This window comes from Nuphar pumila, chromosome 4 (assembly GCF_984573655.1).
Source record: "Nuphar pumila chromosome 4, dmNupPumi1.hap1.1, whole genome shotgun sequence".
Lineage (NCBI taxonomy): Eukaryota > Viridiplantae > Streptophyta > Magnoliopsida > Nymphaeales > Nymphaeaceae > Nuphar > Nuphar pumila.
Window position 1 is genome coordinate 111,681,492 of NC_143252.1, and position 19,583 is coordinate 111,701,074.

At 34.6% G+C, this 19,583-nt stretch overlaps 1 protein-coding gene across 1 annotated transcript in view; it reads right to left on the reverse strand.

The window, feature by feature from the left end:
• LOC149840589 (uncharacterized) overlaps positions 1 to 19,583 on the reverse strand; it is a 39,156-nt gene that overhangs the window by 247 nt on the left and 19,326 nt on the right. Inside the window, exons 3-4 of the mRNA XM_090004480.1 lie at positions 435 to 568; positions 70 to 170 (exon numbers count right to left, since the gene is read on the reverse strand). Coding sequence (XP_089860606.1) covers positions 70 to 170; positions 435 to 568 — 235 coding nt within the window. The remainder of the gene's footprint in view (positions 1 to 69; positions 171 to 434; positions 569 to 19,583) is intronic.

Consider the following 19,583-nt stretch of genomic DNA (forward strand, 5'->3'; position numbering starts at 1 on the left):
ATGAAATCAGCCATTGTAATGTGAGAGAGAGGCAAGCAAAAGTGGAGGCACTCAAACACTTCGACATACAAATACTTTGGTCTCGTGCCAAGGCACCAATCTGCCGTATTCCAGCTTCTGCAGCTTGCACTGCCTGTGCTGACTTGGTCACACCGTCGGCGATCTCTCGACTATACGCCCAAAAAAATATATATTTATCAGATGCAATATGGAAATTAATCAAGTAAAATGTAATGGTGTTGATGACATGCATTGTTTTCTCTCATTGTACAAGTGCCAAATAGCTAAATGCAAGATTATTTGAATTATCCAATACAAACAACAATATATTATTGAGGAAAAGGAAAGGGAAACAACAAGCTGGGTTGGTGATTTTCACATCAAAAGGAAAGTGCCAACCACATAGACCCAAGTCATTAGTTTCACGTTCGTACCTTAGATCACTCAACTCAAGAGTAAGATCACTGATTTCCATTCCTGAAAGCCTGATAGCAGCCATAGTACTGGGTAGCTCCTCATGAGCTGCATCTGCCAGCTTTGTGAGCGATGTTGCAGCTCTCCCCATTGCCTAGAAGGGAAATGGTGTCAGCTTTTGGCTGTAATTAATAATGGGCTGAGAGAGAGAGAGAGAGAGCACGTTCAATAAAATGTAGCAATACTGCAAGTTTGATAGATAATTTTGGCTTCACTCCTTCGATCCATTCGATACCATGGCTTTTAAGAATTATTTTTACTAGATTGATTGCACCAGGGATTTCAACATGAGAACCCATAGTTATGATCCCCCACCTTGGGAACCCGTCTTTTAGTTACTTGATAGCAATTGTGCACATTTTGAGAGAAGCAAAAAAAAAAAATAAACAAAAATAACATAATAAAAAGATTTGAAGAAATCAAGATATCAACAGAACAAGGTTAGTATGAGCACTCACAGCACAGAAAGAACAGATGATAACCATGGGCGCATAGTGGAATTAGACCACTGAATATAACAGATAACTGAATTTTTTTAGTACTTATGTTCTTCATAGGAATGTGATTCATGAACTATGACAGAGCATAATGATGTTTTTATAATGAAAATGGTTCAAGCCAGCTTACGAGGTCCTTTGGCACCTCATGATCAGAAACCCACATCCATGGAGGACTACGGTGATATTGAAATCACCAAGACCATCAGCTACTTGTATTGAGAGTTGAAATTTTCAACAGCAGTTAATAAACAGATACCTCAAAAGCTCAATAAACAACCAATTGTCACAAAAGAAATAGAAAATCCAACTAATCACAAGATAATGCATCTTCTGACCATAATGAAGTGAACCAATTTGTCCGTATGTGCCTTGGCATGACAAGCCAATTGAAGTAAGGTATCCTTTTGGTCTTCACTTCCCATTTTCCATGGAATAATAATGAGTTCATGAAATTATAACTTGCTCCGAAATATAATGACAAAAGACCCGCAATTGAATGAAAAACTGAGAAGCACACATGTAATAATAGACATACTCATCATCATCCAAAGCTAGGATGTATCATGCAGATAGGAATTTATCAATTTGCATCATCAAAACAAGATAAATTTTCCAAACAAAATCAAAAGACTGGATATATATATATATAGAGAGAGAGAGAGAGAGAAACACGTAATGATGGATGCAAAAAATTGGACGAAAGCATCGGACGCATGGTTGTGTGCCGTGCGTCCAAAAAATAGCTTTTAGCAGCAGTCTTGGACCACCGATAAATCATCATTCTGCACAAAAAAAAGTGTGCTGCTGGTCGCGTGCGCGATCAGCGGTGCTCTTGCGTCCGATAACAGTGGACACTTTGTGTGTCCACTGTTACGTGTTTCTATATGATTGGTGCTATTGAAGGCACAGAACTCTTGAGTATAAATCAGCTTCTTTTCATATTTTTTAGATTTTTTTTGCTGATCAGACCTTATAGATGTGATCTACAAGGTTTGTTTTTGTACAAAATGAGTTTTAAATCATGTAATTGTCACATGTAAGCAGGTTTTTTAAGGGCTTCAAATATCAACAGCCCACAATGTACTAAAATTTCACAACTCAAACAATTGTATTTTTAGATTGAAATAACATGTCTATGTTGAACACATCAATGTGATCAGATTGAGTTGATAGAGCTGGAACCTATGACTTCCAGCTCAATAGTTTTGTGCCCTATTAACCGTATATATGGGTTAAGGTTTGCTACAATAGTTTGTATAAACAAACGACTTAGCAAACTTTTTTTTGTCCAAGTGAACCCATGGATGTGATCAACATACTGTTTTTAGTGGTAGACGACTTTTGAATTGAGGAGATCTGACCTGTGTACAAAGTTTTTCGGTGATGCAAAAATGGATGGTTGTAAATGCACTGTTTTTTTCTGACTCAAAAAAACTTGTTTTTTCATCGAAAAACATGATCCAAGGTTTTTTTTCCATTAAATTGAGTATGTTGAACACATCTACGAAGCGAGATAGAGTCAAACCAACTTGCATCGTGAGATTTCAACTAGATTGTAACTACAATCAACTATATTAAATATAAACCCTATATATAGTTATATATACACACACTAGAATATGAGAATTAGAGTGTGAACCAAGATTTTCATGGTTTTTTCTTTTGTTTTTTCCTTAAATCTGAGCATACAGATGTGATCGACAAGTTTGGTTTTAAGGCTTGAAAAATGGGGTTCATAATTTTCGTAAATATTCAAGCATCCAAAAATCATATTTTTTTGTCAAAAAAGTATGATCCAATAGTCAATTCCTAGTAAATGGGTCATGCTGAACACATTTGCAAGGTCAGATTTGCAAAAAATGTATCAAAAATGTCTAGTTCACACTGTAGTTCTCATATTCTAGTGGCATATATATATATATATATATATATATATATATATATATATATATATATATATGAGAAAATATTGGCTACCCTCAAGGGTATGGTATCCTATAGTAGAAATAGCCTATTCCATCACTTTTTCTTGATTTTTTTGTGGATCAAGCCTGTTAAAATATATGTACTCACATATATATATATATATATATGTGTGTGTGTGTGTGTGTGTGTGTGTGTGTGTGAAATACCCGATAGGGGTATTTTAGTCATTTCACATAATTTTTTTTAGAAACAACTATTTTATTTTTATTTTTACTTTTATTTTTATAAAACCCTTTTTTATTACATCATAAGGGGTCCCACATAGAGTCGTTGGGGGCTCCCAACGACACTATGGGGAGCCCCCAATGGCCCCCCTCTTGTGCTCATTTTTCTTGTATAAATAGGGATCTCTACCCCATGTATTTCCATGGCTTTTGAAGCCCTCACTCAATAAAGATCCATGTATTTTTTATGTGTTGCCTCTTTGAAGGCTTTTTGTGTTCTCCCTTAGTGGACTATTTCGATATTCCCCATTGTGGGTTCTTGTTTGTCTACTATTGGATCATATGAATGCATTAAGCATTCATTTTCGCATACTTTCTTACATGGTATCAGAGCTCGGTTATAATCAAGCTAGTTCTTTTGTGCATCGAGAAGCGTGATATTCAAAAATTTGAAAAAGTGGTGAAGTATTTGTTACCTCTTTTCTTTCTCTATCCTTTGGTAAAGTGTTTGTTATATCTTATCTCTCTTCCTTCTACTTGAAATTACTTTGCATGTATTCTTACACTTTTCAAGTATTTAGCCCATGCATTACGCATGAGAAAAACACTTGTTTTTTCTTTACCATTGTATATATATATATATATAAACATATATATACATATATTTTGCATGATTAAAATAAAAACGAAATGTATGTTTTTTTGAAAAATCTAAAATAGTATTTTAACCATCACTAAACTTGTTTTAAGAAAACTAGATATATGTATCATGTTTGAATCTTGAAGCCTTTTCGAAAATAACTCTAATATATATATATATATATATATATATATATATATATATATAAAATCATGAATTATTAATTCTAGATGTTTCGTCAATCATATTCTTATCTTAATGATTTGATAATAATGTCTTATTTTACAAAATATAAACTTGCATTTCACACACACACACACACACATATATATATATATATATATATATATATGATAATCATCAAATACAATTTATATTTCTTCCTTGATAGACATGCGTGTTCATGTTTAAAACCTTTGACTCATTACATGTTTAAAATGTAAAATTTTATATAAATCCTATCACTTGTATTTATTTGGTTGTAAACATGTCTTTTATATAAGATATGTGGCCTTAATTATTGCATGAGTTTTTTTTTCCTCTATGACAATATATGCACTTGGTCTTTTATTTGACTCTCTTTAATGATATTAATTGTCTCATAATCATGTTGTGAGCTAAATCTAAATAGTATTTTTCGATATCATTTACATTATTTTTAGAATCATTGGATTCCTTGCATATGATATGCCTTATTACATTTATCTCTTGATTGATGAACTCATTTTGAAGAATTGCTTATAATAAGCATGATTCTTATTAAAACTTACTTTTTTGTGTGGGTTTATCCCACTTTAATGAGATATATTTTTCTCTCTTGGTGTATGCACTCTTTTGAGTATTTCAGTTCTTGTGAGTGTGTTGAATGAACCTTGTGTTCATTGAGAAAGATCGCTTGTGAGCTTCTTTTTGAAGCTCTGTTTGGGGTTTTTAAAAATTGATTAGTTGTGGGTTTTATCCCACTTGAATGAAATTCATTCCTCTTTTATATTTTGTTTTCTCTTTATTGTTCTTATGTGTGAACCCTAGTGATTCGTGTGAGAAAACTTTGTGTCTAAACCTATATGGTTCTTGTGAGAGATCATTTGTGAAGAATCTTTTTGTTTGTGAGTTTTATCTTCTTACATCGCCAAAATTATCATAGGTTAATTTTTGGAACTTTATATGCTCCAATCGGTTCCTTTTATAAACTAGATCAAGTTAGTTGTTTATAACTTGCTTATGTTAACAATACTTATAATTACATGAGCATATAAGTCCAAATTTTTTCATCCACTATTATTTGATTTGAAACCATGTTTTTTCAAATCGGTATTTTGCTTGGAAAATAACTTCCATAAATATTTGTTGCCTTCTTATGGCATTTGTATAGCCCATCACAAACTTTATATAATGCATCAATCTTCTTGGCTTTGTTATTATTGAATCAGAGATGTTAGATGTTTGTTGAGGTAAGTTATATGTGTTAAAATGTAAAACTGTACATATATATATATATATAATATTATATTATTATATATATATAAATACATTTTTCATTTCTTTCTTTTCTGTAATTTTTTCCTTTATTTTTATTTTTTGTCTTTATGTCATCTAGTTCAGTTTGAACTAGAATGACCGTTGCTAGTCAAGTCCTGTCCAGACTTGACTAGCAATAGAGTTGTTGGACTGACAATGTCCAACAGCTCTTAATAGAGTTGTTGGACTGATACATTCCAACAGCTCTAAATAGAGCTGCTCTATTGAGTCCTCTTTCAGCTGTGTATATAAAGGGGTGCAGCCCCTCTTGTATTTTATTCCAATGCTTCTTAAGCAATTGGTTTTTCATATCAATAAAGAATACATTTTTATTTTTATTTTGTTTCCAATTATACCCTTTTTAAGGGTTGTGCTTTAGTGTCATTCTTGACACTTGCCCTTGTGAATCTAAGCTCGTGTTTCGAAGAACCCCATTTCATTTCATGGTATCAGAGCCGCGGAAGTACTAAATCTTGAGGAAAAGTTGCCTTGGTTTTCGTGCCTATTTGCAAAAGTGTTTGCCACTTGAAGAGAAGTGTTTTATCACTTCATTGGGGAAGATTTCACATCTTGTTGTATTGTTTTTTCTTTTCTTTTTCATTTTCCTTCTTGTTTCTCTTCTATCCCTATTCTTTCTCTCCTTGTAATCGATGGATGGCAATGATAAAGTCACCATCATGCCTATGAAACTAAGTGATACGAACTATGTAACATGGGCTTCAATCATGAAGCACCATATATGGAGAAAAGGCCTATGGGGGATTGTGGATGGTTCTGATTCGGAACCTAAGCCATCTCTTACTAAAAATGAGGGAGATAAAGAGGTCCCTCTATCGGAAGAGAAAATCAAGGCTATTGCCTCATACGAGAAGAAATGGAAAGAATGGAGAATATCTCATGCGAAGATAATGTCATGGCTTATCAATAGCGTTGACATTAAAAAATGCTCAAATATTGCCAAATTTGATTATTCCGATAAGTCATGGGAATACCTTAAGAATATGTATTCCCTTAAAGATATTGCACATGTGTGCAACCTCCAAGAAAAAGTTCGAATGATGACACAAGGAGACAAAATTATTCGTGAATATTACAATGGGTTGTCCGAACTTTGGGAAGAACTTTCCCTTTTAGAACCAAAGCGGCATTGTACCGAAGACATCGAGCTTCGTCAGAAACAACTCGATGCTGAACATTTTTACCAGTTTATCACTAGATTAAGGCCGGAATTTGAAACCACTAAATCGGCCCTACTTCACCGGGGAAAAATTCCTTCTATTGTTGAAACTATTGAAGAGTTAACAATGAAAGAAAATCATCTCTGGAAAGGTTCTTTAAAAATTGAAGATGATTTTGTTTTAGCCGTGTCTAGACCAGGGAATCATGTTAGATCATACATGTTAGATCATATAAGCCTCATCACTTTAACCGACAAAATGGTGACTATGATAAGAAGAAAGTTATTTGTCATCACTGTCATGAACCGGGACACTACAGGCCACAATGTCTTAAACTTAAGGAGCTGAGAGAAAAAAGAGTTGCAATTGCTGGATCGGAGCCTAAAGATCAGGATGCACCAGTTTTCCTAACCCAACTAATGGAGATTCTTCAACCTCTCATCAAAGGTGCAACTTCCTCATCTGAAGCTTCAACCGGAGCAGCAGCCTCATCTTTTTTCTGATCTAGGTAAAACTTCTTGGCTCCTTGACTCTGATGCATCTTTTCATATGACCACAAATAATCAAAGTCTATCCAAATGTGTTAAAAATAAAACAAGTGTGTCAAAGGTCTTTACTGCTGATGGGACTTCTCTTGAAATAGAAGGAATAGAAAATTTTGAAAAAAATTATAAAATAAAGAAATTTTCTATTCCAGAAATTAGACATGTTCCCAAATTAAATTTAAATCTTTTATCTGTATCTCAAAATTCTGATTATGGGTGTAATATTTCTTTTTCTTCTCATGGCTGTTGGGTACAGGATCGCCAGTCAGGCAAGCTGATTGGGGAAGGCCATAGAGAAGGAGGACTCTATTACATGGATTTTTTGGAAATGCCGAAGAAAGCTTTTTGTTATAATATTCAAAAAATAGAGTTGAAACTGTGGCATAAGAGACTTGGTCACCCCCATATAGCCAAAATCCAACATTTTCCAAATCTAGAAAAATTTTGTAACTCTGAATCATTTGATTGTAAAGATTGTATTCTCAGCAAAATGAAAATATTACCATTTTAGAACATAACCTTTTTCTCTTCAAGACCACTTGAATTAATACACTCGGATGTTTGGGGTACTGCACCAGTAATTTCTAAAGGAGAATTTGTTTACTATGTTATTTTTGTCGATGATTTTTCCCGACATACATAGATGTACTTTCTCAAACATAAGTCTGAAGTATTTTCATACTTTCAAACTTTTCATAATATGGTTAAAAACAAGTTTCAAAATGATATTACTTTTTTTCGCACAGATTCAGGGGGAGAGTTTTTATCCACAGATTTTCAAAATTATCTTAAATTGCATGGCATCACACATCAAAGATCTTGTCCTTATACACCTCAACAAAATGGACTGGTGTGAACACCCCAAATTTTTCAAAGATTTGCAAAATGACCCTTTTGCCCCTACTCTATTTTTTAGAAAATCAAAGTGATTTCAAAGCTAAATTTCAATCATTCTTCAGATTTCTGGATTAAATTCCGCATTGATATATTCAAATTCAACTACGGGTCTGAACTCAGTATTTTAAATTCAAATCTAAGCCCCGTTGTCCGATTTCCAAAATAAAATCACAAAAATACCAAAAAATGATTTTGAAAGGCTCGGGCAGCTCATCCAGCACTCTGTTGGATCCTCGACCCTATATTTCTCAGTTCGAAGTTATAAACCTCGAATATTTCTCAAAAATTCGGACACAAATCCATTTTCTGAAGAAATTTTCTCAAAATAGCTCAGAAAAATTCCCTTTTGTAAATATTTTACAAAAACACAAAAAAAATAGTTTTAAATCTTTGATTTCTCGTAAAGCTTTAGGATTTTATTCTAAAAATACGAAAAAATAGAAAAATAACATAAAAACCAAAAAAATTGAGAGAAGCTACAAAGAAAACGGATGATTTTCAAAACTTTTTAAACCATTTTTACCAAAAACCTCAGCTTGAACCACTTTTCAAAAATCTTTCTAAAAGAGGACCACCTTTTTGAAAATTTGGAAAAATTTTAACGAACTCTTCCCGCGCCTCTTTCCTTCTCTCTCCATCGTTCGATCTACAACCGCATACCTTCATCTCCACCTTCAATCCTCAACTGACCTTCATCTTCTCGAACCCGTCGTTCCCTCTTTAAAAGGAGGCATCGACTCCATCCAAAAAAGGAAGAGAAAAAAACATCGATCATCTCCTGATCTTCTGAGGCATACATTTCTTTCTGGCAATCACCGAGCAACTCCATCGATCATCGGCTTTTCTTTTAGAGGATCGATTATCTGAAAACAACATCCATTCCCGCATAAGCAATTTTCCTTCAGCATCCGTTGATTCCTTCCATCGGGCACCCCTCTTCCTCTCTAGCATCCTCTCTTCCATTTCCCATTTCTCTATCTAAGGATTTCTCCTGCAAGGGCCGAAGGGTGATCTCTCGAGGTGTCTCATCCAGAGTTGTTCGAAGGAGATTCAAGCCCTCCACAAACAAGGTAAGAATTCCTTCCCTCCCCCTCCGATTGTAATTTTCCTTCTTCACTTCTCGTTTTTAAACGCATACACTGTGAATCCGATTTGTATATAACAAACCGGTTCACACTGTGCAATAGTGATGGAATCGGTATTTCTACATTTCGATCTTCCTTCCCCTTTTTTTATTATTTTATGATTCCTTTTGATTTCCCATGTTTCTTGTTTCTCTGGATTTTTGCATAATTAATCTTCTGTTTGATGTAATGTTACGATCATCATCTTTTCCTGTTCTTTATAACGTTGTTTCATTCCTCTTTACTGTTTCATGGATTTTCATTTGCCTCACACTGTAATTGCTTCATTTTATATTTGGGGAACGGCTTCCACCTTAACATCTGGTCTGATCTGTATATCAGATCGGGTCCATTCTGCGGCAGTTTTCAAATGATCTCATTAATTTTCCTTTCTAAGGTTATGATCATCTTGCTTGCTTATCTCGAGTTTTGAATCCTCTCAATGCAATGTGCTCTGCACCCCGATTATTATCCTATCGTCCTTGTTCATGCTTCCTATGATCTTTTGTGAACCACCCCATCTCCAGCCCTCTGCTAACAATGCTTTGCTGCTCGCAAGAATTTTTGCTTTATCGATTGGCATACACTCACCATATCCTGCCTTACTTGATATCCCCTGAGTGACCTGGAGCCTAGGTGATCGAATCCCTTGCCGGTAAGCAACATTTTGTTGTAGCTAATGAATCCATTCCCAAGCGATGTTCCTGTTAAACTAAGTTCAGCATAAAGTTGACCTCGTCAATGACCAATGAGGGTGTCTTTAACGACACTGATGGCATGGCTCCAATCGATCGGTCCCCCCCCCCAGGTTTCCATAATTGTCGTGGAGCCATATAACAATATCCTCTCCCCACATCTTTTGCTTGAGCACACCGATATTGCTGTTTGTTGGATGATGAACCCATTTATAATATATGCAGACACTCTATAGGTATCGAGAGGTCCACTTATACCAATTTGAACAGATTGTTCTCTCAGGTAATATCATCTCTGACTATTTTGTTGGGATTTATCTATGCTGATATTATAGAATTCTAGGCCAATCTTGTACCATATTTTCAAATTCAATAAGCAGTTAAGGGATGAATTACTACGAGAGTAAATATGAGCAACCAAACTGACCTGCACGATGACAATCTTGTTTAGCTAAATTCGAGCTATGGGGAAGTTCAATTTATCGTAAAAATGCTTCAAAAAAAATTTTTGTGAAACCCCTTTTATTTTACCTCTGTGTGTTATTAATTATGTATCATATTTTCTCCAGCATTGTCTTTTCATTATTGGATATTTTCGTTCATTCTCAGTATTAATGATACCCACCAGTATATCATCTATGTGGAATTTCACGCGTATCATGCCCCTCACATATCAGCATGTACACGTTTGTATCTATTTGTTTTTTTTTTATGATATATATGCACGTTGGTTTACTTCATGGCATCGCCTACCCAGCAGTTACCCATGAAACTTAGGTATATAGCTTCACCATGAGTATATGACAGTCAGGTTCTCTCCTGGATCTGAGTATGGGGTCTGAGATCTCTGTGTGTCGATTAACCAAAGGTTTTTCGCTGTAAAAAAAATAAAATAAAATAATATCATTGTGCTTGGCCAAAGTTACTTGTTATTACTCACAGTTTTAATAGCAATATCTCATGGGTAAAATCCTGGCCAAGATATATGTATTCTAACCATTCGGTTCATGTCTTATGAGAAGCTACAGGTAATGATACTATTTACTTGTTGGCAGAATGTAGAAATATACCAGTCAATAGACTTTGAGGTTGTTGTAATTCTGCATTTTTTTTTATGACCAAGAGCATTAATCCAACGCACTTTGTCTATAGGATGTACATGCATGCCCACAGGTAAGTTGACTTTATTCCTTTCTAATGCTTTTTCATTATAACTTGCTTAACTTAATCTCAAGGAATATGTACAGGTGAAGTATTTTCCCTTGAGAGGGGGGTTAATTAGCACCAAGAGCCTCTCATATTGATCTCCTTGTTATGAATTTGATTTGATCATGTGTTGAATCCCATACTAATAAAAGAGAATTTGGGAGATTCTTTTTGCAGGAGATTCATGATCTCCACGCTGTGTCACCCCTGTAACTTCTTTGAGCCTACAGCAGTATAAAAATACCATTGTATTGCTTTTCGTACCTACAGCCATGGCATATATGGCTGACATTGTCTCTCAGCTATGTTCCCCACTTCACTCATTTCACCTGGCATATCATCACCATTACAAATACCTTCCCCTGCCTATGCACCTACTCGGCATATCGCAAAGCTGCCACCCCATTTTCAATTTCCCAGCATCTTCTACCCTATTACAACCTACAGCATTTATACCCCCATTCCCTCCTTATCATTGTCTGTCATCTGTCATAGCCTGAATCTATCACCTCAGCACATCTCCCCAGTTGCTGGACTACCCCAGTAGCACCAATTATACCCATTCACTCACTTATGGCAGCACCGGTATATCTCCTCCAGTTAACTCTAGCCCCTACTGTAGCTATACCTCATAAACTTCAACACATGGTCATCATACATCGTTTCCTGCTGGAAATGCATGCATGGATGCTGTGTGCACACCACTACTACATACCTTCGTCGGTACTCAATCCCCATTCACCTATATATATCTCCACCATTGCATACACCCTGCAGCTAGCTCCACACCTCTGCCAACATCAGCTGCATGACATCTTCTTTAGTCATTCATGTTGTCTATTGCACATCACCTCCATTACCTACACAATACCTGTGCCCACTTCCAACCCCAATTCTCATATGGCTTATGTTATATATGTACAATATACGTATACATATATACATAGATATGTATATGTATATATATCATTTCCCATGTATATCTTGGCATTTTACTACTAATATCCATGTGATATATGTGATTTTCCTCCTCTTTTCAATACTAACCCGGTTGTTTTGCAGGAAGATGTATGAAAAGTGTCATCTTTTTTTAGAAATTGTAATTTCAATTCAAACTCCAAGTTGTAATAGCTAGATTTGAATGAAAATTTACATTTCCTGCTTTAGGTAGAATGAATGAGCATTGTAAATATCATGAATTGTTTGATTTCACGCATTTTTCTTTATTTCTCAAAAATTCTCATAATGGTAAAACACGAATGGCACGTGCACCATTTCGTAAGAGATAATAAATACTAAATTGATGATCCACATCAATGGCCATAGTCAGGGTGTGGACAAAACTTGACATTTTTATCTTTTACAAAATAACACTGAATCCACATTGGATCCATTTTCAAAATTCATCATATTTTCTTAAAATATTTTCTTCTTTTATCAGAATTTAACTTAAAATTAACTCAAAATATATACCAATGGCCATAGTCAGGGTATATTGAGGGATAATTTCATTTTAAATTCTATAAAAGCACCAAAAAGATATTTTATCCTTTATTTGAATTTAGATATGACTATTATATAATACATTCAATGACCATAGTCAGGAGTGTATTATATCATTAATCTTATTTAAATTCTCTTGAAGAATGAAATATGATTTTCAAATCTAATTTCAAACTTATTCAAATTCATTCATCATATAGGATAGAATTGCATCATATTTTCAAAAATTTCCTTTTCAAAAATTCCAAGTGATTCTCCTTCTTCATTTCTCAGATCAAATCTTATTCAATTCCAATTCTATCTCATACCCAAATTCAAAATTCAATTTCAAAGTCCAATTTAACTTTGAAGTTATCTTCTGATCCTCTTATCTTCAATCAAGGTTTGGATTTGAATCTCAAAACTTGAAATTTTAAATCTGGGTCTTCAAAACCCAGATCCATCATTAAAGGTCCCACTTTGGGCCTTCAGAATCCAAATCTAAAATTAGACCCTAAATCCCAACTTGGATCCGGATTTCCAAGTACAACTCCACTTTGGATCTCAAATTACAGATCCAAAATCCATTCTAGGATCCAGAACCCAATTCTACCTTGGATTTCAGACTTCAGATCCAAAATTTCCTTTAGGATCCAGAATCCAATTTCACCTTGGATCTCAGACTTTAGATCCAATTCCATCTTAGGATCCAGAGTTCAAATCCACCTTTGGATCTCAGATTATAGATCCAAATTCCACTTAGGATCTAGATCCCCATTCTACACTGAATCTCAGATTCAGATCCAAATTCCAATTCTTAGGATCCAGAATCCAATTCTACTTTGGATCTCAGACTTCAGATCCAATCCTATTCTAGGATCCAGAACTCAATTCCCTTTTGGATCTCAGATTTCAGATTCAAAATCCATTCTTTAGGATCCAGAACCCAATTCACCTCGGATCTTAGACTTTAGATCCAAATTCATTCTAGGATCCAGAACCCAATTCTACTTTGGATCTCAGGCTTTAGATCCAATTCCATCTTAAGATCCAGAGTCCAAACCTATTTTGGATCTCAGATCCAAATACCATCTTGGGTTCCAAATCTTGAATACAAATTCCACTTTAATTCCAATCTTTAAAACCAATTCCATTTCATTCCAGATTTCAAATCAAGTTCCCATTTCAGATCCTAAATCCAAAAATTTAACTTTGAACCCTATTTAGAATCCACATCTTGGATTCAGATTTCATCTTGAAATTCCAACTCTATTCTATTTCTCAAATATATTTTCCCCATTTTTCCTCCTAAAAATTTCAAAGATAGAATTCAATTCCATTCCAAATATTCATCCAAGTTCAAATTTCTAATTCAAAGTCCATTTATGACTTTGAAATTTCCTTTCTTCTCTTTTCCCTCATCTCAGTTTCAAGATCATTTTCCAAACACAGATTTATTTTCCCAAAAGCTCTTGATTATTCTGAAAACTTAGAACTTTAAATCTTAAGTTCTAAGTTAGAAATCATTTCTTCACTTTATCAGACTCATCTCAGAATACTTGAAAATTTTCAAAACATCTTTCAAAAAGAGCATACATCTTTGCATTTGCACAAGCATGATTCTTTGTGCATCTAGACTTAGAATAATTTCTTAGATAAATTCTTAGCAAAACAAAAGGCATCAATTCGACCCTTGGTTCGATTACCCCTCGTAAAGGCGCCAGGAACGGTCGAACCTCGTACCGACGAGCGGATCCCGTCTCCCAATTTTCCCGCAAATATTTCAAAAATGGAGGCGAGTTATTTCAAAAATTTTCAAAATTGAGGTCAAGTGAGACCCGCAAAATAATTTCTCTTCTCTCTTCTTTTTCTTTTCTCTTCTCTTTTCTCTTTCCATCTTCTATTTTTCTCCCTTCAAAAAGGAGGACATAGAGGCAGGAAAGGAAAAAGAGGAGGAAGAGAGAGAAATACACAAGAGAGGAAAATTTTTTGCGATGATCACAACTGGCAGAACGAAAACATCACCATATTATAGAAACCACTAGGACTTTATTAATAGCAAATCAAGTCCCGAAAGACTTTTGGGCAGAAGTTGCCTTAACTGTCACCTATCTCATTAATAGGATGTCATCTTCTTCGTTACAAAATATCACTCCCATTGAAAAACTTATGAACATTTCTTCAGACTACTCTAGACTAAGAATATTTGGGTGCAAATGTTTTATATTTACTGACAAAAATGATAAACTTTCCCCTCGTGCGATTCCCTGTGCCTTTTTAGGATATGCTGAAAACCAGAAAAGTTATAGATGTTTTGACTTCAAAAATAATAAACTATATGTGTCTAGAAATGTTTCTTTTCTTGAAAAGGAGAGATTCTTTGATTTTAGAAAATTAAAAGACGTCACTGAGTACTCCTTTTTGCTAGATCTAACATCAACATCTGATGAATATGACATTGACTGTAACTTTGATGATGATCAAAGAATTATTGATCTTAATGTTGAAAATGAAGAAGTTCATAGAGATACTAGTATTCAATATTCCAGGCGACAAGAGTCTAATCCTCCATGTGCACTTGAAAAATATTCTAACATTCCAACTAGACAATCATCCCGAGTCTCGAGGCCTCCAGGAAAGTTTGTATCATACGAGTCTTTCTCACCCACATATAAGGCAGTTATTGCATTAATTCACTCATATGAAGAACCATCCACATATTTTCAAGCAAAAAATGATATCAAATGGATAGAAGCCATGAAAGTTGAAATAGATGCACTTGAAAAGGCTTCTACATGAAATATTCAAGATCTTCCTCCAGGGAAGAAAACTATAGGATGTCGATGGGTTTATAAAATTAAAACCAAGAGTGATGGTACTCTTGAAAGATATAAAGTCCGTTTAATAGCCAAAGGTTATGCCCAAGAATATGGGATTGATTATGAAGAAACCTTTGCTCTGGTGGCTCGTATGACTACTGTCTGAACCTTAATTGCCTTAGCTTCTATCAAAAAATTGTCTATCTTTCAAATGGATGTCAAAAATGCTTTTTTAAATGAAAATCTAGTTAAAGAAGTATACATGGAACCCCCTCCTGGTCTAAGTATTCCTAAGGGTAAAGTCCTTCGCTTAGAAAAAACTTTTTATGGACTTAAACAAGCACCAAAAGCTTGGCATGATAGGTTTAGTCGTGTTATGATTGATATTGGTTTTCACGGCTTTGTTTATTAAGAATTCTGATGCAGGGATTATTGTGCTTCTTCTCTATGTGGATACTATGATCATCACCGGAAGCGATAAACAGAGAGTTAAAACAATTAAAACACTTCTTAAATCTCATTTTGAAATGACTGATTTGGACTTGTTGAGATATTTTTTAGGCATTGAAGTTGCTTATTCTCCTAGAGGATATTTATTATCTCATACTAAATTTGTTTTTGATATTGTTTTCAGGTCTGGTATTACTGATGATAAGAAAGTTGACACTCCAGAAGTTGTTAATGTTAAAATGAAGATTGATGATGGAGAACTTTTTGCAAACCCTACTCCTTACAGACAGCTTGTCGGGGCACTTTCCTATCTATCCATTACCAGACCAGATATAGCACATGTTGTTCACACAGCAAGTCAATTTCAACATGCTCCTACTTTTGTTCATATGGGAGCAGTCATGCGTATTATCAGTTACATCAAGTCCTCTCTTTCACGAGGACTTTTCTTATATTCCTCTTCTTCTCTTGATTTAATTGCATATATTGATGCTGATTGGGAAGGTGATCTCAATAACAGACACTCAACCACTGGTTTTTGTGTGTTTTTAGGAGAATCATTGATCTCGTGGAGGTGTAAAAAGCAGCAGAAGGTATCTCTCTCATCCACCGAAGCTGAATACAGAGTCATGGCAATCACGACCATAGAAGTAGTTAGGCTCTGACGACTGCTTGCTGACATGGGAGTTGAAGCAACAAAGGTTTCACAAATGTGTTGTGACAACAAAAGTGCGATCTACATTGCCAGTAACAGAACATTCTACGAACGCACCAAACACATCGAAATGGATTGTCACTACGTCAGAGAGGAATATCTACACGGGATAATTGATCTGCCATATGTCACTTCAGAATATCAGTTAGCAGACTTCTTTACAAAGCCTCTCGCTGCTCCCCGATTTCACTTTCTCTTAGACAAACTTTCACTCATTGTACCGTAAGTTTGAGGGGGAGTGTTAAAATGTAAAACTGTACACACACACACACACACACACACACACATATATATATATATATATATATATATATATATACATTTTTCATTTCTTTCTTTTCTGTAATTTTTTTCCTTTATTTTTATTTTTTGTCTTTGTGTCATCTAGTTCAGTTTGAACTAGAATGACTGTTGCTAGTCAAGTCCTGTCCAGACTTGACTATCAATAGAGTTGTTGGACTGACACAGTCCAATAGCTCTTAATAGAGTTGTTGGACTGATACATTCCAACAGCTCTAAATAGACCTGTTGGACTGTGTCCAACAACTGTATTGAGTCCTCTTGCAGCTGTGTATATAAAGGGGTGTAGCCCCTCTTGTATTTTATTCCAATGCTTCTTAAGCAATTGGTTTTTCATATCAATAAAAAATACATTTTTATTTTTATTTTGTTTCCAGTTATACCCTTTTTAAGGGTTATGCTTTAGTGTCATTCTTGACACTTTCCCTTGTGAATCTAAGCTCGTGTTTCGAAGATCCCCATTTCATTTCAATATGCACCTTGTGTTTTGTCATTTTAGATTATAAACTTGTAGTTTGACTCTAAATGACATGTTATCTCTAAGCATGAGTGTGTGGTATCACTCATTTGTTCTTTGGACATTGACTTTGTTATGGATGCTCTTAATTATGTGTACCTGTGATGAATGTCTAACTTTTGAGACCATAGTATTCCTAGATATATTGAAAATTTGATATTTTTTTAATTGTATTTTCATTACAAGCTTTCTTGCTTCAAGTGTCTTCTCCTTTTATGCCTCTCATTTAATTGTCATCATATGTAGACAAGAATTGTTTGTTCACACTTTTGTGTGTGCTTTTAGCCCATTGTTAGTTGTTTGCTCTTGATCTAGTAGTTGATACACTTGTTTTAAGTGTCATTATATGTAGACAAGAGATGTTTAGTCACACCTTCGTGTGTGTTTTTAGCTTATTGTCGGCTTTGTACTCTTGTTCTAGTCGTTGAACATACTTGATTTTGAGTGTCATTATATGTAGACAAGAGATGTTCATTCACACTTTCATGTGTGTTTTTTAGACCATGGTTGGCTTTTGTACTCTTGTTCTAGTCGCTGATACACTCATTACAAGTATCATTATATGTAGACAAGAGGTATTTATCTACACCTTCGTGTGTGCCTTTCGCCCTTTAGTGGCATTATATTTATGTTCTTGTTCTAGTCGCTTATATACTTGATTTGTGGGTTTTAGAGGTCTAATGAGGTGATTGCTTGTAGTAGGATGAACTATTGTTGAAGATTTGCAAAATTCCATATTTATGAGAATTCTTAACTTGGTTTTGATTTGCATGTATCATTCCATTTATCATATGAGATTTCTTTTTAAATCTTAATCCTTACTACGTGTTTTTTCCTTGCATAGAAAAATATTTATCGATAAAAGTTCACATCATTGATATGCATATTTGGAAATCACTTTTACATTTTGGAATTTACCCTACGAGGAATTTAGGTATTTTGCACATTAAGTGCTTGTGTTTCTTTGGCTTTCTAGTGGACTTTTGTATTTTTCAAATATTTCATTCTAAGATGTGTGAGTCATTATTAACTCATCTTTCATTGATAAAATTATCTCTTCATTATTGATTTATGTGTATTGAACATGCTTTAACTATATAATGTGTGGTCTCTTTTATGCCCTTATGCATATCCCTTGTGAGGAATTAGTGCTTATATGCACATTGTCTCTATGAAGACATTTCAAATGCATAGAGCTTTTGCTCTTCCTCTTTTAATAAAGATTCGTTATTTTTCATGCCTTTGTGTATGTGATCTCCTTTGTGATCAATTTCTTGTGCCTAAAGTGCACACATCTTTCGTTAATAATATAGAGAATTTATCAAATTGTGTTTAAGTTTGATCCTCTTAAAGACATTTTCACATAGTGCTTGATTGAAATGCTTAAACATTTTTTGGGATAACTAAAGATTCATTAGTCTATTGTGATCTTCCATTTTTTATGGGATTTGTTTGAAATATCTCTAATAGGCACTCTTTTGAGAGATTAGTATGACTCTTAGAAGACCACTATTTCTTCTAAAAACATTTTTTTATGCATAAGTAATTATCTTGTCTTAATGGATCATGTTCTTTAAATAAGATAATTATGATTTACTTTCATCCTTAAGGAATGCTCCTTTTTATATAATGATTTGAAAAGTTGTTACTATCTTGTCTAAACCACTCTTACTTTTCAATATATTATTGTTGCAACTCTTGGGCTAGAATATTTTTTTCTTGTATACTTTGAAGTCTTCTTTTGGTTTGTTCTTTCTGTGCAGGATCTTTAAGATGTGATATCCTCGTCATAGAGATAACCAATGAAGAGACTTGGGGATGATCACCAATAAAGGTTTTTGGAAGACATAGAGATGCACGAACTTTCTGAAATGCCACAAAGATGAAGTTTTTCCTTAAAGACTCAAACTTCTTCACTAAAGCTCTCTGTCTGATTTTCCTACTTCGCAAACTTTCGGTCATCTCCCTGTAAAGTTTGAGGGGGGTGTTAAAATGTAACGACCCCAACTCCTCCCCCTTTAAAAATGCAAAAAAAAAAAAAATTTATATGCAGATACCTTCCCAAGGATCTGGGGTCCTCACAGTTCCACTTTTCATTGGATATCCCATCACCACAAATGTACTGACAATCATCATCAATGAGTAGTAACACCAACCATTTATTTATGAACCGAAGTAAATTGTTATTACCATTCTTTATTCAACCAAAGAGTACAAAAACTGAAAATAACAATGGAGCCAAGAACAAAAAGTAAAACCACTCTGCCACTGCCGAAACTGTCTAACCCAAAAATGTGACCCTCGTCCATCCTCCGTGAACAGCCCATCCCTCACTGCTCACCATTCCCTGTAAAACCAACGAAGTAGAAGGGT